A 25,642-nucleotide genomic window follows, 5' to 3' on the forward strand; every position below is an offset into this window, starting at 1 on the left:
ATATTATTTTAAAATTTTATTTAATTAAGTTTTTATTTAATTTTTTTAAGTTTATAATTATAACTCTCTATATAAATTACTTTATAGTTCTTAATTTTTAAAATTTATTTACAATGAAATCATATTTAATTAATCATATTATTTTAATTACTGACCAATAGTTTTTATATGTGTAACCTATTAAATTTTTAATTTCTGACCAATAGTTTTTATATTATATGTGTAACCTATTAATTAATAAATTATTCAAAATATAAATTATTATTCTAAATAAAATTAGATTAAACAAATTAATTCATTATTAATTTATCAATTGATTCATTTATATTTGATTAGCTAAAAAAAAAAACATTTTCCTGAAAATTAAACATTTGAAGATCAAATACAATATTTAGTAACTAAATTTATTAACAATACCAAATCTAAAAAAGATTATTTGTTTCTTCAAGTTGTAAAAGAGAGCAAATTAATAAAAACAGAAAGGATAAATTAAATAGAAAAAATATATGCGTGCAAGGCAGGCCATCATTTAGGGCTGATGCGTGGCTGTATTTATATTAGCGTAAGAAGTTGTACTACCTAATCCTATACAGATTTTTAAACATCGAATCAAAATACAAAATGTATTCTAACTAAAAGCATAGCCCCTTTTCTAATAAAAACATGAATCCTAATCGTGAATGCAACATGCAAACCTTTCCTTCATGGTCAATTGCTTCATGCCAATCACTTCAATTTAAATAATTTTTCAGCATGCGAAGTGTAATTAATTCACCACTCCTACGACGAGTCCCAAACTTGTTCATCTTAGCTCTCCCGTGGTAGCATAAAGCATATCGATCCCGGTTAAGCTAACAACCCACAACTCAGAGACTCAAGTCAGGTCATGAGTCCAGCCTGGTCTTAAAACCATGGAGAGCAGGATAAAGGAACCATAATTAGATGTCAAGGAAACAATAGAGAACACACATTTTGCAAGCCCAGAAGCAGTAGCAAAAACTATCAAGAACTATTAATGAATCTTGCAGCAAAATTTTTCATCATATGTTGCGTTTATACATCAAATAACGGCTAATAGAATAAGTACAACATTCTCTTCAGATCAGCTCTACAGGAAATTGTTCTATGCTGACCAGATTTAAAACCAGTCCTCTGAAAAAACTTCAGCAATGCTCCCTGACCTAAGAGACAAATAACCCCAAATGCAGGTGCAAACCCACAGCACCACCACCCTCGTCTAAGATCTCACTAGTAGTGCGTAGAATTAAAAGAAATCAACCCTAGAAAACACAATATATGTTATACACATTTGCAAAGAAATGCATCTCAGAATAATAAGGCAAGGTATTAACTGGTGAAGACAAAAAAAATGTGATCTCAGAGAACAGTGGAGGATTGACATGACTAGCACAAAACCTCACATGCATGCTCCTCAACGAGCAGTAACCTGAAAATCCTCCAGAGTATACGTTTCTGCTGTCACCTGGTTATGTCATCTACCGGCTAATACATATTTCAGTTGCATGTTAGCTCACACATTCATTTGGCCTTGTGTTCAGACAGTAAGATCCTTGAAAGCCTCCAGCTTTCCATTTAATGTAACAAAATCTGCGTTATTACCACCTTCAGGATGGGTTGAGTCTCCATTCTCAGGTTTCTTGGCTATCTGATTGTACACTGAGTTGGGCATGGCAGAGCTGCACTCTCCTTCAAAGTATGTCGAGCAAGGGAAATACTGAGCGCAACGCACTTTCCACCCTGCAAAGGAAGGAATTCAATATCAAGCTGCAAATTAAGTTTTAGCATCCATCTTATGAAAAACTATATGCATGCTTCAAACGTGTCCCTGGTTCCAATATTTATAACATTCTTAGAAATAAATATTCAAAAGGAAACTTACATCTTCAGCAGGTTCAAGAGCAAAGAAATAATGTAACAGAAAAGATAACATTATATAGGAGAATTTGAATATTTGGATTTCAAAAGATTAATAAATGCACTTATCCCATTAATGAAGGACACAACCCACCATATGCAGAAGAAACTAGCAAATTAGAAGGGAGCAGGACATAGAGAGAGAATCCAGGTTAAAATTGTTATGAGAAAAAAAAAAAAAGAAGTAGCCAAGCATATAGCTACTGAGCAGACAGGAGAAAAAGGAAAATGATGACCATATGACCAATCCTCTCTCAATAGTTGGGGGAAAAAACCCACTAAACCACCAAGCATACTCCATGCGCCTAAGACTTTAATGCTGCAGAAAAAAACACTAAAAATAACATGAGAAGGAATGATTAATTCTATCACACCGTTTGAACTGCTTATAGACTAGAATGCAGATATTCCCTTTTTGGCTAAAAATAAAAAAGGCCATGAAAGATTTTACTTACTCAATGCAGCATCAGGATCATCAAGAACTGCTCCTAGGAGCTTGTGGACTGCAATGCAGTCTTTGAGTTTCCATTCCTTAACTGGTCCAAGTGCTCCATTTCTTTTGGTAAAAATAAAACAAGGAAATATAGATTTACATTCAGTTTGGATCAACAATATAGATGTGCAAGTCCACGTACCAGCAAGAAAGTAAAACAAACAAATCAACCAAGAAAAAAAAAAATAGAACTCAGATCACTGAGGATTACATTGGTGCAGGGTTGTTGGTTGAATCTTCAATTAATTTGATAGCCTCATGTTTCTTGTTAGGTTCCAAAACAAATAGCATTTCCGCCACTGCAGCTCTATGCATTAAAGAGCCTGCAGGAAACAAAGATAGTTAACAAGCCAGTTCTATCCAGGTATAGCTGCACAAAGGGGCCACATAAGGTGGGAGATTACCTTTATGTTTTTCAAAGAAAATCTTGTTTGCTTCAGTGAGATTTTTCTCATGCAATTGACTACAAGAATAAACATTGCAAACCTTAATGCGTAATTTAGAACAGATAGATAAGGTGAAGAAAACAAATCATGTTACAAATAAAGAAAAAGGAAATGTGCAAGAGAACCTAATGAATGGACGCTCTGCTTCCAAGACACTCCAAACAAGTTTCTCAGTATCAGTCGCAGGAGCAGTCATTGTACCCACTTTATGGAAGAATCTAACCTGCAGCACATCAAATTCACAATCAATAAAGATTAAAACGAAGGGTCTCTGATCCTCTAACCAGCAGTGCATGCATAACATTAATCAGCAATAACAGTATCAGGACACAAGAAATATCAAAAATCAAACAGAAGTTTATAGGATTATCGCATGATAGAGGATATATACCAAGCAGCGATGGGAATCAGGGTTTTCAGCATCCAACCTGAGCAATTGCTTTACAGCCTACAAAAGAAAGTTAAATTAAAACTGCAATTTACCAGTTGTGAATGCAATTGTACAAAAGCACCATTTACTAGAAAGCATCATGAAATTCATACTGTCAACCTACTAAATGATTTAGCCAAACAAAATACAGCAGTTGGCTTATCATAGCACTTGTTCTCTTCAGAGAGGGAGAAACAATCTTAAGACGATTTACTCGATGGCATTTGGACTAAATAACAGAATGTTTTCCTGCCAATATTACCTTGACAGTCAATTAAGTAGACATTGTGAATGGTAACACAGGAAAGAGAAAAAGGCTGAAAATGGCGACCAAGTTCAATGTTTCAGACAATAAATACCTGAAGAGCAAGCAGAATTTTCTTCTTTCTCATATTCACTTCAAAAGAAAGCAAGTGTGTCTCCAAAGAGTTGGGCGAATGTTTCTGAAGCAGCTTCAAGTACTTTGTAGCTTCCAACAATGGATCTTCAACCTGGTAAAAAAAACAAAAAAGAAACATCCACATTTAACAGCTATTCATCTGAGATGAAAGATGAGTATTATGTAGCCTAAGAGGCCTCGAAGCAATCAAGAATAAAATCTGAGGGAAAAAATACAGTAGGAAATAGAAGTAACCTGCAACAACTTTTCCCCGTTTGGATCTGGATCTACAGGTTTAACATGCCGCTTCCCTGACCTAGAAACACTACTTGTACTTGATTCTTCATTTCTCACCTCGGCTTCCTAGAATGGAGTATCAGACACTAGAATGAAAATCATTATAACAGAAACGTGCCAAGAAGCCATAGAAACATAATATTAACATACTTTCTTAGCTCGGGCTTCTGCCTTTTTCTGTTTTTGCCTCATCTTCTTTCTCTGAGAAGGCGGCAACTTTGACATCTCTTCTTCTTCTTCAGCCATTGACTTCGAAGGAAAATCAAACAATTTTATGTAACATCTGCATTTGAAATCCATACTCAGGAACATAACCAAAAAAAAATATTAATTCAAGGAGTTCATTGCAAGTATGAGATGGCAAGCTGCAACGTGAAAAAATACAAATGACATGGTAACATCAATAAGAAAAATGCATGAAACATTAATCCTGTGAAATGAGATGCAATCCATGCTATGTGAAAACCATAGAGGTTTCTGGCTCCAATAGTTAACTGCAACACCATGTATGGACATGAATATACCAGAGAATACCCTGGTGAAGTCAGTGAACAGGATATTCTAGTAACCTGTTTCATACACAACTAACTTATGTCATGTTACCAAACCCCAAAAGAAAGAAATGAAGGAAATGAATTGAGGGCCAACTGAAAATATCACACAAGCCCACTGTCATCATGAAGAATGACCATGGCATCCAGCAGCCTATGCAAGGTATTCACCATGGTAGTATTCGTACTAGCGCTCCAAGGTTTCAAGAAGGGTAAACAATGACAACCAAAATGCAAAGAACTTTGCTTCCTTCTCTAGGAGAAAAACTTGGAGATAAGGAAAAAAAAAAGATTAAAAAAAAAAAGCAGTAGAAAAGGCATTCCTTGTCCAACTGGACCAAAATGCAAAGAACTTTGCTTCCTTCACTAGAGAACCAATGATAACCAGTATTTGTCATACCATTCAGTGAAAAAATCTCCAACCAATACAAACTCAGAGTAACAACTTAATGATTTGAAAATTGAAAAAAAGGTTAAGCATTATTAATAACATGCAGTCCTTCCTAGAGAACCCCCCAACCCCAGCTTGCTCAAGGAAAACCAACAGCAGATCATTTCAGACAACAGAAAGAGTCTGCACAGCACATGCATAGATGAGGCAAGCATGTAAAGCAGCATTCTGACTCGAACTCGTGCAAGGAAAGAAAACGGACAGGAATGCTGATTTAAAAAAGAAAATCTCAGATCTCTTTCTAGGTTCCAGCAAAAATATTTCACCTGATAGCTCCAGCTGCTGCTTTGTGGAAATATGCATGTGAATGCAAGCGATCTTGAAATTTAAGCATTGCCACATAGGCTCGTAGAGTCATTTTCCTTAAACAATAGGAATGGAAGTCGAATTGGTCTTCAGTAATATCTGCATAGTGCTTCTCCACAGCTAAAAACTTCTTTAAAGCCCGTCCAAGATCACCTTGACGGAAGAAACTCTCACCAGAAGCAAGTTCATACCTTGCCAAATTATTATAAAACACTCAGGATGTCTAATGAAAATATCTACTTAAAGCAAGACTTAGTAACAACAATAAGACAGACTGACCACATGCACTGCATGTCATGAAGGTTGTTGTGCTGATCCCCATCTTTCGTAAACAAAACAGCAGTTTTTTCAGCCGAAGCCACCTTCAAGAAAGAATTCAATGTAAAGCACCACGTGCAGAAACAATCTGAGAAAGCATAAACCAACAATAATAGGAAATCTAAAATTAAGACAAAAATTGCAGCTTCCACACCTGATCAGCCTGTAGCATTCGTTTGACACATTCACTGTTGATATATCGATCTGCAAGATCCATACATCTAGCTTCATCTGCCAAAGTGGCAGCAGCTGCCAAATCACCAGCATGCTTCAAAATGCGACTCTGCGATTGAGAGATGCAAAAACAGAGTGAGAACATCAAAACCCAACAGTTTGTACTTTCTAAACATATTTAGCAGTAGGATTTGTAAGAACTACAAAATTTTACACATTCATTCCTTTCTCTAAGTACTATTCTACCTTAAAGACAACAGTAAATGGTGACAATCGGACCAATCCAACAGAGAAAGGAAGAAAAGTATCTAGGTGCCAATCCCACACCCACAAGAAAAATGAGGGCAAACCACACATCTCAACTAACATACGGAATTGGGAAAGAAAAACCAGTAAGCATATGCTGCCTGTTCATGCTATATTGGTTGCAAAATTTCAAGATGTGCTCAGAAACTATCAAGGAATCAACAATTCCTTTCGAGATGGGAAACAAAGAGGGGAGCTTTCAAAAATTATAAAATAAAGATGGCAAAATGAGACTTGTCTATAGAACCTTGGAAATAAAAGTTTACAGATAGGTGTAAATCAACCTTGACAGAATATAAATCAATCACAGTTGGAGTGTGTTCTATAGCCTCATCAATTTTACTCAGAGCAACATCATACTGTCCCCGTCTGTCGAAATGCTGCAGTGTAACAAAAAATTGAACAAATTATTAGAAAGCATCAAAAGGATACAGTAATAGCAGCTAACTATTTGCTTGATGGTACTCCACCTGAGCCAGGAAAAACAAGGTCCACAGAAGTGTTGAAGGAGGCTCTTTTTCTGCCCTGCATATATGAAAGGAATACACAAGGATGTTAAGAAGAGCAAACAACAAAAAAGAACAGGACTTGATGTAGAAATACCAAATTATCAGCAGCATCGCAGATGTTCTTTATTGAGATACAAATCTGTAATTTTAAAAATATTAATAGCAAGCTCTCCCCTAAATGTACTAAAGGCAGTTACTGAGCAAAAAAAACAAACATAGGAAAATTCCAAATGTAATTTTTCCATTATGGACATCTTCATGCTTCACTCATACTAATAGGCAGCACAATAAGTTAACATGATGAATAACTGGTCCAAAATCTGTAATAATAGCTTGATTGCAGAAAACAGTTTTTGTAAGTCACAAATGACAAAACATGTCCTGTCAATCAATTTAACGTCAGTGCCTCTTAAGTTTTTTCGATTTTCATAGATAAAAAAATCAAATTATTTTTTTGTTTGAACAACAAATCAAGGACTCAAAACAAAATCATTCCCAACAGTTAATAAGCGAAAGGCATAGAATAAACAAAAGAGTTATTAGTTACCAAAGAATACCTGAAGGAATTTCCCTTCCATCTTTTATATTTCAAGTTTTAAGGATCAGATTTTACTAACAAAAGTTGAATAGAGGTACAATGGTACAAAGCATAAATTACCTCCCAGGGTATCCCCCACTTATCCTAAGAGAATGCTCCAATTCGAGAATAAGTTTCTCCAGTATATCTGCCTGAATAAGAGCAAGCATATAAGATTGCTTTTAACCAGACAATGAAATAATAGCATGAGCAGAAAGCCTCCAAAAAGATACACAAACAACATACAAGAAATCAAACTCACCTTTCCAGGGTGATCATATAGTGGTGAAAGATCTGAGAATAGCGAAGGAACTCCCTAAAAACAAGAAGAAGATTGTACATAATCCTAGCAAAAATAGAAAAGCCAGCAAGAACTGCTTGAACTGTAACTACAAATACCTTGGTCAGGAGGGGTCTGATGTAATTATCTGCAGCTTCATGAAACTTTTCACCTTGGAGAAAATCAAGTGGTATTCTCTGAATTAAAAAGGAAGAGTGGTAGTCACAAAGTAACCCAGCAAAACATCACATACATAAGTGTTTATATTCAAAAAAATACAATGATAGGGGAAGAAAATAGCATCGACAACGATAATAGAAGATGATACTAAAGAGTGTGCTAAAACCAAGGTCTGACCAACAGCAATCCATATTAAGCATTTCTCAGATATACCATACAACAGAGTAATTTCACTAAAAAGTTTTGCCCAGACAGTTCAGTGGCTGGATGGGGTCATGGTCTTGATGCTCATGGTTTCGATCCAAAGAATACCACACAAAGCAGAGCAGGCTGAGGGAAGGGGGCAATGTTTTAACAATTGTAGAGCCTAGCATAAATGCTGTTTTTTAAGTTGGTGGGCATTCAAAATTTACTGATGTTAGATAGCCTTTATAGAATGCCACGGGCACTTAGCTCAACCAGTAAAGGGTAGGGTGGGTTAGGGGGTGGAACCAATGATTCAAACTAAGAGGGGAAAAGGAGGTTTTACAACATGAATAATACATGATATATCTACCTCAGGTAAGAGAAGGGCAGTAAATATCTCCAGATACAAAATCTAAGGGCATGCCTCACCTTAACAGCTGATGACCAAGTGTACTGCTGCCCAAGTGATTTGTACAAGGTATCCAACTGATCAATATCAGAAGAAGAAAGGCCATTTTCCGCATGCAGCCCAACACATTTTTGTAGACCTTCATAATATCTGGACAGACAAAAGATAGTGACAACATTGGATTCCTTATCAAAACTACAAAAGCAAACCAAGATTCACTGAACACCAGAGAAAGACTAAGAAACAGGCAACACTTGCGTTAATTTTATAATTTACTCTTATGGTCACCATTCCAACATCTGTAGCTTAGATTTCAGACAGCAGTAATCTGTCAATTCAAAATCTGATTTTCAACAATACGACAACTATAAGAAAGATAGGAACAAGGCAAACAAAACCATTGATAATCAACAATTTAAGGATCATAAGTCAAATATATGCAGGTCTGGCAGACTCTTCACAATCAGGTGAGAAAATCTATACAGCAACTTGATCAGTTTGTGCAAGAAGAATTTCACAAGAAATCAATTTTAGATGTTCAATAGGAGTGATGGCATCTTACAAGAAATACATGTTAAAGAAAATGGTTAGTTCTGGTAAATTTACAGCAATATGGAAAAGAAAAATATTGTCTACAACAATAAACAAACAAAATCAAATGAAAGGACCAGCAAAATTTTGTGATTTGCCTAAAGGTAAAAGTGATGAGGTTATTTCAGAGCTAGGTAGCTAAAAAACAACAACAGCAAATAGCACACCTTATTTTGGGCACTTGCTCCTTTTGTAATCAAAACTTTTCAAATAAAAGGCCATATTGCATTACAAAAACAAAAAATTGGTTCATCACACGTTCAGACACTGCATTTACTAACACAACAAAGCTATAGTTAATTATGTTTGCAATTGAACACAGGAATTGATGTCGACATTTGAAGGCACCTGAGAGATGAATAAAACATCAAACACAGATTTCTATCCTCATCCTCATTGTCCACTGGCAGAAACATATTTCAACAATTTTTCAGAAAATAATACATTCTGATTCATTATGAATGTCAAGACAGATCTCGTAACACCAAACAATATAACACATCAAAAGTTGTAGTAACCAAATATATGTGGTAGACATCTACAATGAAGCTATCAAATTCAAATTACCAAATTTGTTTTTAGACAAGAAGAAAAAAGACAAGCAAAAGACACAAGTGGCTAAATTCATAGTTGGAATCACAAAAACATAAATTGCTAAATTTACTAGCAATCCTGTCATTTCTGTTAGATGGACATTCTCTTTCTTCTCAGAAATGTTAAGCAAATTAAATCACCTGTAGTTGTCAGGGTTAATAGAAAGTAATTCCTTGTACAATTCAGCACCTTCTTCAAGACGACCAAGCTTCACTAATAGAGAAACCTCTTGTTCTTTATAGGTCAATTTATCAACCTGGAGAACTTTCAGTTGTAAATATTTAACTCAAACTCAAGAAGACCCACCAAGTAGTTACCCTAGTGTCAAATGAAGTGTACACTTACAATTTTTGACTCTTTCTTACGCAACTCCTCAATAGCTCTCTCAAGAGAACCACATTCCTCTAACAAAGAGATCTGGAAGGACAATAAATCACCGGCATATAGCCATCAAAACTGCTGAGAGATCTAGAAATATCACAACTCAGAATGCAAGTTCTAAAAAAGTTTAATGACAATCATGAGACTAGCTCATGCAGTCACTTCTAACCAAAAAGAAGCAGCAGAAGAAAAAAAGCTATATCATCACAACCCTAATTAGCCCCTGAGACTCATCCATCCAGCAACAATGTCACCATCACATTCAGCCACTAATCTGTCTTGCACTTAATTGAGAAAACAATAAATGTTAAACTTCACCATCAAAGCAAAGCTCCCAACTTATACTGATTTAGTTGCACTTGGCTAATCATCTTGAAGCACAACAACCCATAGCCCAAAAATCATTGTAAATACAATTATTGCCAGCATAAACTATCAACGGAGTAACAGCATATTCAGTTTTGCACATATATGGCACAGCAAACACATAGAAAGAAGCAAAACATCAAGGACCTAACAATTGAAAAGATCTAAGACAGAATAGAGCTGTATATATGAAATCAACAGTGTTACCTTATACAAAAGCATTTCACCATGCTCACATCGTTCATTATCTGGAGGATAATCATCTTCTAGTGTCCCTTCATATGCTTCAAGAATTTCAACTGCTTTCGAACCACTGGTAAAAAAGTAAAATAAAGCACAAGGGGAAGACTTAAAGTGTAGATCATACAAGATTACTTTACACTGCTACTTCCAATTCACATAGAGGAAGACAGGCAAAGAAGAAGTTCAGAGACAATTTGATGAGATTATAACATTCAACTGACAAAAAATTATCTGCAATATTCCACATTCATAAAGATCCTTAATAACCTCCTGTAATGAATAAATAAGCTTTAAGTTCAAAACAAACTTTGGGTATCATGATAAAGTCATACTCTGAGTTCAGATGGTGGGCAACAGCAAAGCCAATCCAGTTCATGCGATGATTTGGTTTCAGGGATAGAAGTTTCTGTCTAGTCTCAACAAAGCCTGTAAGGTCCCGCATTTGAGCCTGCAACACAAAAGGAAAATTTCAACTTCATGTCAAACAATTTTTATGTCAGCAAAAACCAGACAGCATGCTGAAAAGAGCAGAGAAAAGGCAAGACTTAGGCAGATACCATGGCACCAGGTTAGCTGCTTATTAAAGTATTTCGTTTATAGGAGTACCTACATTGGCTATATTGGATGTAAAACGGTAATGTGAAAAATGTCCTTGAATGTGAAAGTATGGGACATCAGGGTGGACCATCTTTTACCATCTCCTGCATCTATGCTCCCTAAACCATCCTCTCAACATGCTATCAACTCTGCCACATTGAGCATTCTTCTGATAGCAATAAACTTTCAATGCATGAGCTTAACTTTCAGTTTCTCTTGGATCCTCTTTAACCTTTATTAAGACTTCGCTTCTAAGAGCCATATTTTAATTTTAATTTTTTTGTCCTTTTTCTCTCACTCACCTGCTTAAGCATTTCTATAGATACTTCCAGGACCTTGGTTGGTGCAATCTTGCTCTATCTAGAAAAACAGTACATCACAAAATAGAAATAATTTGCCAAAAATTCCCTATTTACTTAGCTTGGTCGTGATGGGTAAGTGAAAGAACTGATGACCACAAAGATCCCATGTTCATGTTAAGGTCCCAACAGGACTTTTTCATTGCAATAAAAACATGAGTTCTACCTGTAATTTTCCATTTGTGAACTACAGGGAAGCATCTATCACTTCCAGTAGCATGAGACCAAAAGATTAATTATCATGCCATTTACAAAGCATGGATAACAAGTTGCATAGGTAAAACAACTATTGATTTTCTGTGGCATACAAGCATGCCGTGTAGGTGCTAGAGGTTTCCAAAGACTTGAACTATACCATATGTGAGTTGATACTTAATAAGCACAAGAATATCATTGACCTCAGAAAATCAACTTCGGTACCCAGACATGGTTTATTAGATATCAGCAACAGTTAAAAGAAATGAAAGCTCGGCAACATTTGGACATCAAAACCAACCAGGGAACAGAGAAACATGTAGGAAGGGAAACACCATATATCTAGCACAATTTGAATTATAGCTTGGCTTTTTAGGGCATCCATCAATTTAAAAGAGGCAGCAAAATCAGTGTAAGTATCAATAGCTCTTGATTATATAGTCCCAAAATTCTAGTCAAGCAAGGACCACATAAAGACAAAAAGGTCATTTGGAAGGGGCAGACAAAGTCAAGTTATACCTGTAAGAGCGACAAGTCCCTCAGTATTTCAATATTGTCTGGATCTATTCTCAATGCATTTCGATAGCATTTGATGGCCTCCCTATACTCTCGGTCAGAGCGGTAAAGAAGGCCATAAACATGCCAGCAAACATGACTTTTAAGGTCATTCTGCATTAAAGAAACAAACCAAAACACAACATTACCTTACAAAGGTGAGATGAAAAAAGAAAAAATAATAAATGTTATACAAAATGGAGCATATCAACCTTTAGGCCAAGTCGGACAAGTTCGTATGCTTCAGATTTACGATCCATGCAATTTAATGTCAAACCCTTCATGGATAAAGTTTCTGGAAACCAAGAGAAACAAAATTCGAAAAAAGTTAAAATTAAATAATGGACTGAAAGCTCATAAGTGGTTAAAAATTGGAGTGAAAATTCAGAGGGTGGATTTTGTAGTGGAATAAAAATTACGTGCATTGTGAGAATATAAAAGAGGTGAACAACAATATTTCCGGTTCCTAGGTTCATGTTGACCATAACTACATCTTTACCACTTCCATATCCTTGTTTATAATTAGGACACCTTATATTATGAATTTGAATGCAACCAAGTCCCAGATTTGTCTTGAAGCATTTCATAGAGAGGTTTAATAGCAAACCAACCATAAAGAGTACTATCTAATCAAGAACAAATGAGAACCAAGTCTTTGCTGGTTGCAAAGGCAAGAGTTCTCAATTCTTTGGTCACAGCAAATATAAGCAATTTATTCTCAGTAACTGCATGATGAAATGAATCTTAAACTGAGATTCCTAAGAACATGAACCCTACAGGGAGGATGCTAGTAGCCTCTAATTTCCATTTCAATTGTTTCTATTCAAAATTGGTGCAATTTTTCAGAACCCTAGAATCTCATCTTTGTTTTCCTGGTCATTTTAACTAGGCGAAAAACCTGTGAGCACCCAGCAACGCACTCCCAACACTACAGAAGATAAAAAATTAATTCATCATAAAAATTAAAATAATTTTTCTGTGCCCTGCTGGAAACAAAAAATAAAATTTCTTGGATTCACATCTTCAACTTTTTTTCTCCTTAAATAATCATCACGTTTTTCAAAACTCGTAAGATTCATTCATCGAAGGATATGCTAGAGAAATTTGACTTTCAAAAGCACAACTTTTCAAACATGAGAAGCTAACAATACCTCCATGGTCTGGAAACTTCTTCAAGATAGTATCTGCTGCCTTCAGTCCCTTCTTGTACTGTTTACTTTCATATGATTTCTGCAACAAATGAAAGGAATGCGGTAATGTTTTTAAATAAATGAATCCATCACATGATACTCCTGGCAACTAGAAAACTTTGATCATTTAATAATCCAGCTTCTAACACGAAGTCAATGAAGGCCACTGTGATTTACTCCACCATTGCCACCACAGATGCAAGATCGTGGTTTAAAGCTTAACATAGTTGGTGCAAAAGACAAGACACCACATAGAATACAAATACCACATGACGATTAAGATATTTAGATTCAAATAAAAAGCATTTTTTCACAAAAAGAAAAGGATTAAGAAGGCAATCAGATCACCATCAAAATGGAACTCTTCAACTCAGAACGAATTAGCATCAAGTTTATATTTTCAGTTTATTGAAGTTAATGCATTAACAATTAGTGAGTGTTTTACATCCACGAGTAGTCACTTTTTTTGTAGATAAAAACAAACAGCATTAACGAACTGAAGCACAGGAGGAAAAAAAATTCAACTTCTCAAGCATTGACACAAGCCACCAAAACTCATGAAACAAGAAACTTGAAATCATTCGCATTCCTTAATACAACAAATACACTAACTCGGAATTGAACTTCAATCGGCAGAAATGGAATCTGTTTCTCATTTATTAAAAAACAAAAAAAAGCCCTAAATTAAACAAAAAAAACAGTCCATGATCAATCTACAGTAAGAAACAAATGCATCAATATTGTAATTCGATTACGATCGTACAGTTATTTGTAGTAATTAGAAGGATAAAGTAAACCAAGAGTGCACAAATAGATACAGTGAATGAGAGAGGGAATCGGAGGCTTACGACGATGAGCTTGAAGAGGTTAGCCTCTTTGGGAGGCAGAGAAGCTCCCATTTTTTTTTCTTGTCTATGAGTGAGAGAGAGATAGGGTTTTACAGAGATAGGATAGAATCAAGAGTGAGAGATTGGGGGGATAGGGTTTGACGTCGTTCTGTTTTTGTTTTTTCTTGCTATAGTTATTGCTGGAGTGGAGAGAGCCGATAACCGGGAAATGGGAGACGGAGAAAGGTTCAGAGGTGGTGGCGTTTATCTGCTGCGACTGCGACTGCGACTGCGAGGCAAAGGCAACCCTACTGTGAGAGAGAAGATTAAAAAAAGAAATAGAAAACGGAAAAGACTGAAAAACGAGTGAACCACTCGAACACGGCTGCCTAGTAGTAAAGGGAAAGGACACCACCGTGTAGTCTTGAGGGTTTTTCCGTAATCTAACCAATAATATTCTTTATTTTCCATGAAATTGCAGCCCTTTTTCTACTTTAATTATTTTATTTTTTTTATGGATGGGAATTAGAATTATTGCAAGTATTTTTTTTTAGTAGATATCAATCTAATATTTCCTCCTCAAATTAAGTTATAAAATAAGGTTGAACTCTCTTGAATTTTTTTTACCATAGACGGTTTCGTATTATGAGCATCATTTTGAGTTGCGGTTAAAAAGTTACCCGTAAATATTTTTTTTTCATGTAATGCCTTTGACTCATGTTTTAATTTACTATCTTATTTTAAAGTAAAAAAATTGTTTCTTTGTTTGCAAGTTTCAATGTCTGTTTATTTTTATGTTTTAAAAATATTTTATTTTTTAAAATTAATATTTTTTAACATTTTAAAATTATTTTAATGTATTAATATTAAAAATAATTTTTAAAAAATAAAAAATATATTATTTTAATATATTTTTAAATAAAAAATATTTTAAAAAGAAATGGTTGTTTTGGTGTGTTGACTTTGAATTCACATATAAAGAGAATTTATTGTGAATTTATATCGAATTAGGCTTACACGCGGATCTTTATGGCATTAAATAAGACTGTTGATTAAGAACAAATAACTTACGTCATTTGTGAAAAGATTTCAAGGATCAAAGGATATCAATTCTAGTGCTGTATGGAGCTGGGGATCTGTTTTAGGATTTGAGATCAATAATAGATAGGAAAGAATATATACCCATGGTTTATTCATGTAGCTTAGATAGGAAAGAATATATACCCATGGTTCCTATATTCATGTAGTTGCTGCGTGTATTGTGTGTGTGTGGGACCCAGGAATATGATATGATTTTTCCTTTCTTTTGATGTGGGGCTAGTTGAATTCAGTATAGCAAATGGGTGAACTTCTTGCTGTTATTTACGGATTTTGAGCCCGAATCTTCATCTTTTCTTTACATGGAAAATAAATAAATAAATAAATATACCCATGGCTTAAGTTTATAATGTGATTTTTCCAGATTGGCAGTGTTTAGCAACGTGATGGGCGCCTGTTTGTTAAAAATTATTTTTTTTATTTTTAAGTTATTTTAATATATTAAAGTTAAAATGAATTTAAACAATATATTATTTTAATATATTTATTAATAAAAAAATATTTTTAAAAATAATTGCTATCATAATATTAAATAAATATCATTATCCACTCATGCATTCACTTGAGTTTCTTATGTTGTTTAATTTTTAAATTAAATAAATATCATTATCCACTCATGCATCCACTTGAGTTTCTATATAAAGTTATGTTGTTTAATTTTTAATTTTTTTGTGTATTTATTTGTGTTTTGTATTTCTAATAAATTAAGAACTTGTGATAATTAATAATTGTCTAGTAATTTATTTGGATCTTAATCGTATTATCTTAGTGTTTTCATAAACTTGAAGAGTTATTCCAAATATATAATCTCAAATCATGTATTAAGGTCTTTTGAAAAAATATGAATTTAGAGTTTTTTTATTTGGCCTTTCACCTCAATATCAAGTAATAAGCTTATTTATCTCTAAAATCATAATTTGATTTATATTTTTAAGATGGTAAGTTTGTTATTTGTTTCTATATCTTTTTGGTTTTGTGACTTAGAATGGTGAGCGAGAATTATTATTTATGTGAGTAACATGTAATTTTGTGATTTTCATACCTTCACGGTACACATACAGATGTGTGTTGGCTCTTTTGATGATCAATTAATATTAGTTTTTTTGTTTTATTAAATTGATGAGAGCATTAGTTGTTTTTTATCTTTTTTATTATTATTGTTCGAAAAGTTATAAGACATGGAATGGTTGTATAATCAAGATTTCAATCTTTATATTAGAATGAGTTATTTTATAAAAAGAGAAATAGTGGTAGCTAGATTTCATATTGTTATTATCAAGGATCACTAATTTTATGGTATGTTGTTTAGTTACATTTGAGTTATGAATAGATGATGAATGATAAAAACTTGATTGGGTTGGGTTTAGGTTTTCAAAATACATATTTGTTAAGTTTTGAAGTGGATATAGATAGTAATTTTGAGTTTAAATTTAGATATAAAAAGTACAAAACTCGATTTATGGATAATCATTGTCATCCCTGCACATACACTAGAAAGTTTATTATGTATAGTTAGATGTTTTTCTAAACTAGATAATAAGATGTGACATGTCTTTAATGTTGTTTTTAGCTAAATTTTTTTTACAAACATAACATTTTTCTTTTAAAAAAGTAGGCAGGACTTGAGTCTATAAAGCTTTACATGACCAAGCTAAAAATCTTTTTCAAACATGACATTTTTTTTTAGAAAAAATAGGCATGACTTGATTCTCTAAAGCTTTACTTGACCGAACATCTAACATTAGTTTTCACTTCCTTTGTTATTAAGCAAGAAAGGACTAGAGTTTTACAACTTTTAATTCTAAAAAATCTACCTTTTATTTAAAAAAAAAAATATTAAAACATCATGATATTATATAATCAAAACCAACAAAATAATATTTTTAGAGCTACCTTATATTTTAAGGTATTACAAATAAAATATGTATTCACAATGGAATATTTAATAAAATATTTATTGTTCATCGATTAACTCTTGTTTTCTATGAAACAAGTCCTTTAAATTTTGACTAATGGATTTTATCTTAAACAATCATTAGATGAATCCGATAAAAAACAATTATATCATTATTTGTTTAGAATAATATAAAATAAATAATTAAGATAGGTAATATATTTATCTCAAGGTTTCTTCTTATCATTTATGATTGTTGAAAAGACATCAAATGTTTCTTATAGTTATAAGTGTGATAATGGTGTTGTCATCATATTTTTTTTAATTTAGAATAATATAAAATAAATAATTAAGTTAGGTAATATATTTATCTCAAGGTTTTTTCTTATCATTTATGATTGTTGACAAGATATCAAATGTTTCTTATAGTTATAAGTATGATAATGGTGTTGTCATCATATTTTTTTATATATATAATTTTTTTTACTTTTCTTCTCATTTTGAGACTTAAGTCAAGAGTTTTTTTATTCGTATGACCATCTATTTGTAATATCAATAATCAATTTTTCATTACTAATACCAAATGGATCAAAGTGGCTAATAAATCTATTTTCTCAATCCCATAATCATAATCATATTCAATTGAAGAATTTTGTAACCTTGTAATTTAGACCTTGACATTAACCAAAATATTATAACACATCTTTAAGATATTTCATCATAACAACAACATTCAACATAACAAAATCTTTTCTCATTAGTTAATTCAAACAAGGTGTACCATCTAAAAATCTAAGTTTCATTATACAAAAATACATATTCAAAAAATATATTATTTCATCAGTGATTTATACCTACACATAGTGCACAAATCATGTTACGTTTATTTGTGTAAATGTTGTTTCAAATAGTAGCATATCATCAAAAACTTCATAATATAATCTTGATATCTTATTCTTTTAAAACAAATTCATTAAAAAATCATCTTTATCTATTGAGATAACATAAAAAAAATATATAAAATATGAATATTGTGCTTGCATACTTTCAAGGTAATTCAACACCTTAAGCATCTTTTCCACTCAAACTTTTTCTATGTTCTTGTAATAAATTATGATGATCTTAATATGTGAAATCTACACTTTGTGCACCCCCATTTTTATTTATAACAAAATGATAAGCTTTCTTTACTTTTATATAGGTATATACCATAAAACCAAGAACATTTTTATTAGTTTAGGGTATCTTTCATCTTAAGGTGATGAAGTTTCTCTAAATAAGCTCAATTAATGAGTAACCATGCTCAATATAAATTCACTTTATATACTTCTTTGGTACCCTTACAAGCAATACATGACTTATACTCACATCTAGATTTTAATATCTATCGCTTTCTTTCCTAACTAGAAGCAATACCTTTAAAATACCCTTCACACAAATAAATTATAGACAAGGCAAATTGCTATATTTATTATAATGTTTTTGGTTTGTCATCACTATAAATTTCTTTGTTTTCAGTGTATAAGCATTATATTATATGTATTGTAAACATGATTATAAAAAAAAAACACATTAACTTTAAAAGACAATTCTCATTAAGATGATAGGTGGGTACAAATTTTGATGTATTGCTCTCATGCTCATCAAAAATAAAATGATATTTTAGTGTCAAGAATATTTGAATCTTCGTAATGATGGTAATATTATCCATTTTATTGTCATGAGTTTGTATTTTATTAATGATTGTTATCATTCTTAAAAATAATATGTGACTAACTCTCTCGTATTCATCCTAAGCAATTCAGATTTTGTTTAAAGTGTTTAAAGCTACTACATCTTTACTCTAGTTATTCATTAGTACTTTTTTTCTCATTAAACAACAAATAGTCTTGGAGGTTTCTTTATTAATAATGGTTTTCAAGATTGATTAGTCAATTGATTGGAAAAGATATTATCTATTATGAAACCTTTCAATTATTTCACTTTCCTTCTATTCTCTGCACATCCGTTATTATTGATCCAAATAATGGTTCAATTATTTCTTGAGAAATAATTTATCAATACTCCTTTGATTTTAAAATTTTTTCATTAACATGCTCAAATAATCATAATAACCATCAAATAATGGAATGGAAGGTTGAACAAAATTATCAGAAGCCATGGTATTTTTATTGGAACTTTTGTGTTACAATCAAATTATTGCCAATACTAGAAAGCTACTATTCAAGTTTTATATTTTGGTGTTTTTTTATTTGAAATTTCACTTTTCAAAGCACCGTGTAGTTATTCTATTGTCCTTTTTATTTGAAATTTCACTTTTCAAAGCACGCACCGTGTAGTTATTCTATTGTCCCTGAAATAAAAACTTTTAAAGTTTGACTTCATAAACCTATTTGTAATTTTATATTGGTTTTTTAATTATAATCATTGGTCTTAGAAGCAATTTGATCTTTTAATTAATATTAATAATAATTAAAAAAAAAGATGTTGGTAGTTGTTTTTACACCTTTTAAATTTTTTTTATTTCAATCTTTAATATTTGGTTCACTATACATTACCAAAATAAGGGTCACTAACATTAGATGTTAGCAACAAAATCTTTCAGATGTTGATTTAGCAATAAATTAGTAACATATTATATATATGTTAAATGTTAGCAATGTAAAATCAACTACTAAGAAAAATTAATATATTATGAATCAACAACGAATTTTCTATTGCTAACATGATAACATGAAATTTATAATGAAAAAATTCATTGTTTTTAAAAAAGAAAAGATTAGAATTACACTTTTATAATACTAATAATAATAATAATAATAATAATAATAACGTGTTAATAATGAATTGGTGCATGTATACCTTGAAAAAAAAACTCACGTAAATAATAATAATAATAATAATAACAACGTGTTAATAATGAATTAGTGCATGTATACCTTGAAAAAAAAACTCACGTAGACATGTATCAATCTCATGAGAAAAACCTTTTATTCTCTTAAAAAACTCTAAACCTCATATATGTCCCTTTCTTTCTTCTCCAAAAACCCTATCTTTTTCACTTTCTTAATTTCTTCTTTGTGTGCTCCCAAGACGTTCTTTTTTAAAAACATTATCTGTCTTTTTTTTTAATTTCTTCTCTGTTTTTCACTTTCTTAATTTCTTCTTTGTGAATATGTGCTCCCAAGATGTTCTTTTTAAAAAATATTATTTGTTTTTTTTTTAATTTCTTCTCCGGTGAATATGTGCTTCCAAAGGTTTCATCTTATAAGGAACAAATTTAGTGCAACAAGATAGCAGGTATAACTAGAAACTCATGTTTGAGAGATTGTGTTTGTAATTTAGAGAGAATATATATTGTTTTATTAACTAATTTTATCGATGACAAGAATAATTTTGTTGATATATTGCAAATTGTTTGTTAAATATAGTTGTTGTCACATGCTAATGTTTTTAATTCTTAATGTAATGTCCTTTATCTTTGTAAGTTTTATTAGCTAACAAAAGTCTAAAACAAGGTAGATAAATGATGTATTTTATATTAAGCTCATTCACTAGCTAGAGTTGAAGTGGGGTTGGTGAAAAACAAATATATAAAGATAGAGAGGTGGGCTTTGTGTTGAATGGAAAAATAAAAGTTGGATGATTAGTATTTGATGCTGATATAGATAAAGTAGTGAAAAAGTGTAACTTAGTTTACTAATGTTTATAATAGTTAATTTCATAGTTATAGTTTGACTTATGTAATTTACATGCTCCAACAAATAAAGAAAATTGAGAATTTAAATTTCTAATTATAATTGCATGCAATGATTATTATATCAACAAGATAGATAACTAATGAATTTGTGTACCAACAATAGGCATTTGCATCTCTAATGTTTTTCAAAGTTTTTGATGTAGAAACTAATAATATCAACCTTATAAATGAAAAGCATGAAGAATTTTTTACACTTCATATGAATTTTATAATGAAAGCCCATTTATTACTCTTCTCAACTTATTATATATTAAGATCAGAAATACATACTTTATTTAGTGATTTGAGATTGTAAATGATGAAACTTCAATATACATTTATAATTTTTTTAAGTTTTGGAGATATACACCCTATAATGTTTTGAATTTGTGGTCGCAATGTTAAAACCTCAAATCTGAAGATAATTTATAGGCTTATAAAAGGCACATTGTTTACATATAAATATATGTTCAGCTATTGTCTTAGTAGACATAATTGCATATAATAACAAAGAAAGATCTATACTTGTTGAATCATTTTACTCGGTACTAATTCTAATAGGCATTAAATATTAATAAATCAATTATTGGATTTTGAAATTCCCTAAAACAAAATGATAGCACTCAATTTATGATTTGTAGTTTGTACTTGTTAGAGCATATCAAGAAAAATCTTAAATTTAAGGTTGCAATCTGATATTTACTTCTATTATTTATTTATTACTATGTATCTTCCTTCTAGTTAAAGTAATATTATTAATTTATTGTTTTAATTTTTTAACACTAATACTCTTACTCATCGTGTTTTTTTTTTAATTTCAAGTTTTTGAACCCTTTATATCACATTACTTATTTGCCAAGTTTTTGGATTATACATATTGGATCCTTCAAGTTCGTCATTGTAACTTATCCTTCTACTATCGTAATCATCTGTAATTATTTTTGATGTAGTTAAAAAGTTATTATTTTAACAATATTTTTTGTTCATCTTTTTAGCTACTGTTTGTCTATGTATTGTAATTGTAAAGGCTAGTTAATAACCATGTTAAGCTTTTTCTTTGTTTCTTTGGTGGAAAAAATATACATTTTTATAAGGATGATAAACCAATTATTCGTAAGATTTGAGAAGATAATATTAGAATTGCTTTGAACTAATAGTTAACACGAGCTTGTAAGAGAGCTATACTGAATAAAAATACAATGAATATTATTAATTGCATTAATAAAGATTCAGTTTGGATAAATAATGATAATTGGAATCAAATGATTAAATATATGCGGCTCACCCTATAATTTTAAAAGCGATTAAAATGTGTAAGGAATAATAAGCTAATTGAAACATATGATAAAATAAGCACTCATTCTAGAGGTACAATATCATTAGCATCATATTGAGCTAGCCTGGTAAGGATTTTTTTTATTTGTTATAATGGACTTGAAATTTTTATGTTTATATTTTCTAATATATAATTTTTGATTGATAGCAAAAAAAGACAGGTGGAAAAGAACTTAAATGAGATGATATGTTTTCAGTGTTGCATCAGAGTGTCAGGTAACTTGAAACCTTTATAGATAAGAAGTCTAAAAAAGTTGTTGCTAGTAATTTTTTATATAATTTAATTATTATTTAAAGTTAAAATAAATTTATTATTATATTTAATTTTATTGCAATAGAATTATAAAAAAGAAGATGATTTTCATATATGGAACTGATCAATAAAATTATCCTTCATTTGATGGAACAACTTGGTGTGTAGCTATATAAGGAATTACAAATAATAGAATATATGATGCACCTAGTATGACAAAATCCATAGTTAATACAAGTGCTTTATCACAATCCTACATAACGAATCATCACCTTTTAGTTCATTAATTCAGGCATTGAAAAAAAAATTACCTAGTATGACAAAATCCATAGTTAATACGAGTACTTTATCACAATCCTACATAACGGAATCATCACCTTTTAGTTCATTAATTTAGGCATTGAAAAAAAAATTAAAAAAAAAGAGATGATTATATTTTATCATGACAATAAGAGATGATTTTTATCAAAAATTTTTTTTAGTAACATGGGATATCAATCTTGAGCATCAATTATAGACCAAGATATGTCAACACCTGTGGTTTTATTTATGCCATTACATGTGGCTCCACTAATGATGACACTCATGTATCTCCTGTTTATACCAGTTTATTGATTTAGGTCTTGATCATCATATACTGGTCTTACCTTATGATAATCAACATTGTCTTAATTTGCTTCCATCACCACCTCTATGATATAACATATTTATTAAATTGTGACTTTATCTATATTGATGTAAGTTTAACATGGTTTTGGAATTTATTATGAAATTTATTTTTATTTCACTTATTATTATTGATAAAATAATTTCTAGTATTAATTTATGCTCTTATATATTTTCTACTATTTTTTTAAATATCCAAGCATAATTATAAAAAATTCAATAAATAGGAAAAAATAATTTAAAAAATTCATGTTTTAAAAAATATTTATTGAACAAATCAACAATGGATTAGCAACAAAATTTCTATTGCTGATTAACAACAAATTTTACATTGCTGATTAACAACATATCATCAATAAAATTATAGTTGTTGATCTGCAATGAAAATTCGTTATTGATTTATCCAATTAGCAATGTAATTTCCACAATAAACAAGTTATTGCTAAAAAATCAACACTTGATAACATGTTGTTGAGCAATTAACATCTACAATTTGCTTTGATGTTATTGATTGCTAATTCTATTATTGATTTTTATTAGCAATATATTTTAGTTTTATCTGCAATGAACTAGGTAATTTCTAATAGATTTTTTTTAGGAGTGTTAATTGAGTTTTCTAACTTGTTTTGATATGATTTTTATAATTTTATCATAATTTCACATTTCATAATACAGGTGTTGCAAGCTAACCAGATTGGTCTAAGTTGATTCAACATGCCGCTTTCTCAATATATTTTTTTTATATGTAAAAAAAGTATGGCATCCAATATGTCACAACTTAAGTATTTTTAAAGTATTTTGGTTAATATTTATTAAAATTTTAACTTTCTAATACTTTTATATTTTTTTGAAGGTTAAAAAAAAAATTCACCTCAGCATAATATAGGTGACAAACATTAGTGACAAACTAGCAACAAATTATAAATATCACGTTGTAATGTATAAAATTATCTAGTAATTAAAGTAAGTTATATATTTTAAATTAAATCAAAAGAAATCTCATTTTTTAGGTTTCAGTTTAAGATGATATAGTATATTTTTATTAAGATTTTTTGAAAAATAAAAAAAAGATCAATAATAGGTTAATTCACCTTAAATTTCATTTTAAGTTAAATTTTATTATAGTGTCTAAGTTGTATATTTTTATCTTACAACTTTCAATTGAATTTTTTTAAAAGTTATCAAGGTTTCATATAATTTGATGCTTTATTATTGTTGTCTTGGTAGAAGAATTACTTTTTTAATAATCAATTCTTAATTATATTTTTATTTGAATTTTTTCTATGATGAGTAAATTATTATTGTATTTTGATAAATGAAAACTAAATAGTTATCTAGAATTTTGTAACCACAAATAAGTTTTTTTTAAAATTTTTATAATGTTTAATTTCTTAAGATATTAAACAAGATTTTATGACTATATATATAACTAAAATAAATAAAGGCGAATCCTTGCAAACATCCCTTGAATCACTACTCATTTGGATGAAGAGCCCATTATTAGTTTGTTATGCGTGTGAAATTCTTAAGATGTTTGATAAGTCTACTTCATCTCTTTTATCATATTTTCTCTTTTACATGACTTTATGCATTTAAAAAAAAAAAACTAAGTGGCTTGTGAGTGAATCCACTGTGGATTCAAGCAGTGCTTTTCGTTGTTCTTCCTTTATCAGCATTTATCTCGCGTTAATTGGTGCTATCGTGGCTTGCTCCTCGGCGTTGATGCTTGGCAGAAGTCTTCGATCGGGTGCTATCGTGGCTTGCTCCTCGGCGTTAATTGGTTCTGTCTGTTGCAGTCTCTATGGCGCGCCTGTTTCTGGGTGTCCAAGGCATGTGTCTGTAAATTATGAGGATCTGGTGGGCCTCATCCTTATTTGGTTAGTGTGTGTGCCATCATTGTACATTTAATGCCCACCCCACTTGTGGTGTGGTCATGCTTTGTTCTATTTGCTAGGTGATCATGCTTTGGTTTCCTGGGATTAGACATGTCGTTGTTCTGGGATGAGTTGGCTTGGCTATTTGTTTCCTGTCCTCTTTTGCCCAAATTCTGGTTTCGTTTGGATATTACCAGTCGTTGAGGGTTCTTTTCATTTCTGGTTTGGTTGGCTTTCCTATTCCTATTCCAATTACTGGTTCCTTGGCTTTTACCATCACTTACTTGCCTCCAGTGATGGGGACATTTGTGGTCTGGGTTATTGGGTTGGTGTCTTCTCCAAATTAATCTTTATGCTACGCTGGGAAACAATGGGTGTCTTTTGGTGAGCTAGTATATAGCATTTTTTCCCCTCGGATTTCCTCTTATTTGTCATTTGTAGCCTTTCCTTTTTTCCTCTGGTTTTTTTACTGTGTTTTTGGCTTCCTCTAGGCAATTGTTCTGGTGATTGGCTTCTGCATTCATGTTGTTGCTTTTGTTTGTCTACTTGTTCTTCTATTTGTTTCGTGTTAAAATCCCTATTGAAAGACATCAGCTCCCTTAATCTTCAAATGTTGTCCTACCGCTTGGGGTGCAGATTAATGAGAATTGGGGAACAA

At 31.3% G+C, this 25,642-nt stretch overlaps 1 protein-coding gene across 1 annotated transcript; it reads right to left on the reverse strand.

Moving 5' to 3' along the window:
* Window positions 1–988: 988 nt before the first annotated feature.
* Window positions 989–14,526, reverse strand: LOC105108268 (N-alpha-acetyltransferase 16, NatA auxiliary subunit-like). The gene is made up of 26 exons (XM_011002516.1): window positions 14,147–14,526; window positions 13,260–13,338; window positions 12,321–12,403; window positions 12,073–12,222; window positions 10,735–10,850; window positions 10,367–10,472; window positions 9,758–9,829; window positions 9,553–9,668; window positions 8,248–8,377; window positions 7,572–7,649; window positions 7,435–7,488; window positions 7,254–7,324; window positions 6,557–6,611; window positions 6,371–6,466; window positions 5,761–5,889; window positions 5,568–5,650; window positions 5,249–5,479; window positions 4,131–4,263; window positions 3,939–4,046; window positions 3,664–3,795; window positions 3,266–3,322; window positions 3,000–3,097; window positions 2,833–2,891; window positions 2,640–2,751; window positions 2,391–2,491; window positions 989–1,758 (listed from the first exon to the last, which is right to left on the reverse strand). Exons 1-26 carry the CDS (start codon window positions 14,195–14,197, stop codon window positions 1,556–1,558), a joined length of 2,703 nt encoding a protein of 900 aa, XP_011000818.1. The 5' UTR covers window positions 14,198–14,526; the 3' UTR covers window positions 989–1,555.
* Between the last annotated feature and the right edge of the window lie 11,116 nt (window positions 14,527–25,642).

The sequence above is a fragment of the Populus euphratica genome, unplaced genomic scaffold, assembly GCF_000495115.2.
Source record: "Populus euphratica unplaced genomic scaffold, PopEup_1.0 scaffold241.1, whole genome shotgun sequence".
Taxonomy (NCBI): domain Eukaryota; kingdom Viridiplantae; phylum Streptophyta; class Magnoliopsida; order Malpighiales; family Salicaceae; genus Populus; species Populus euphratica.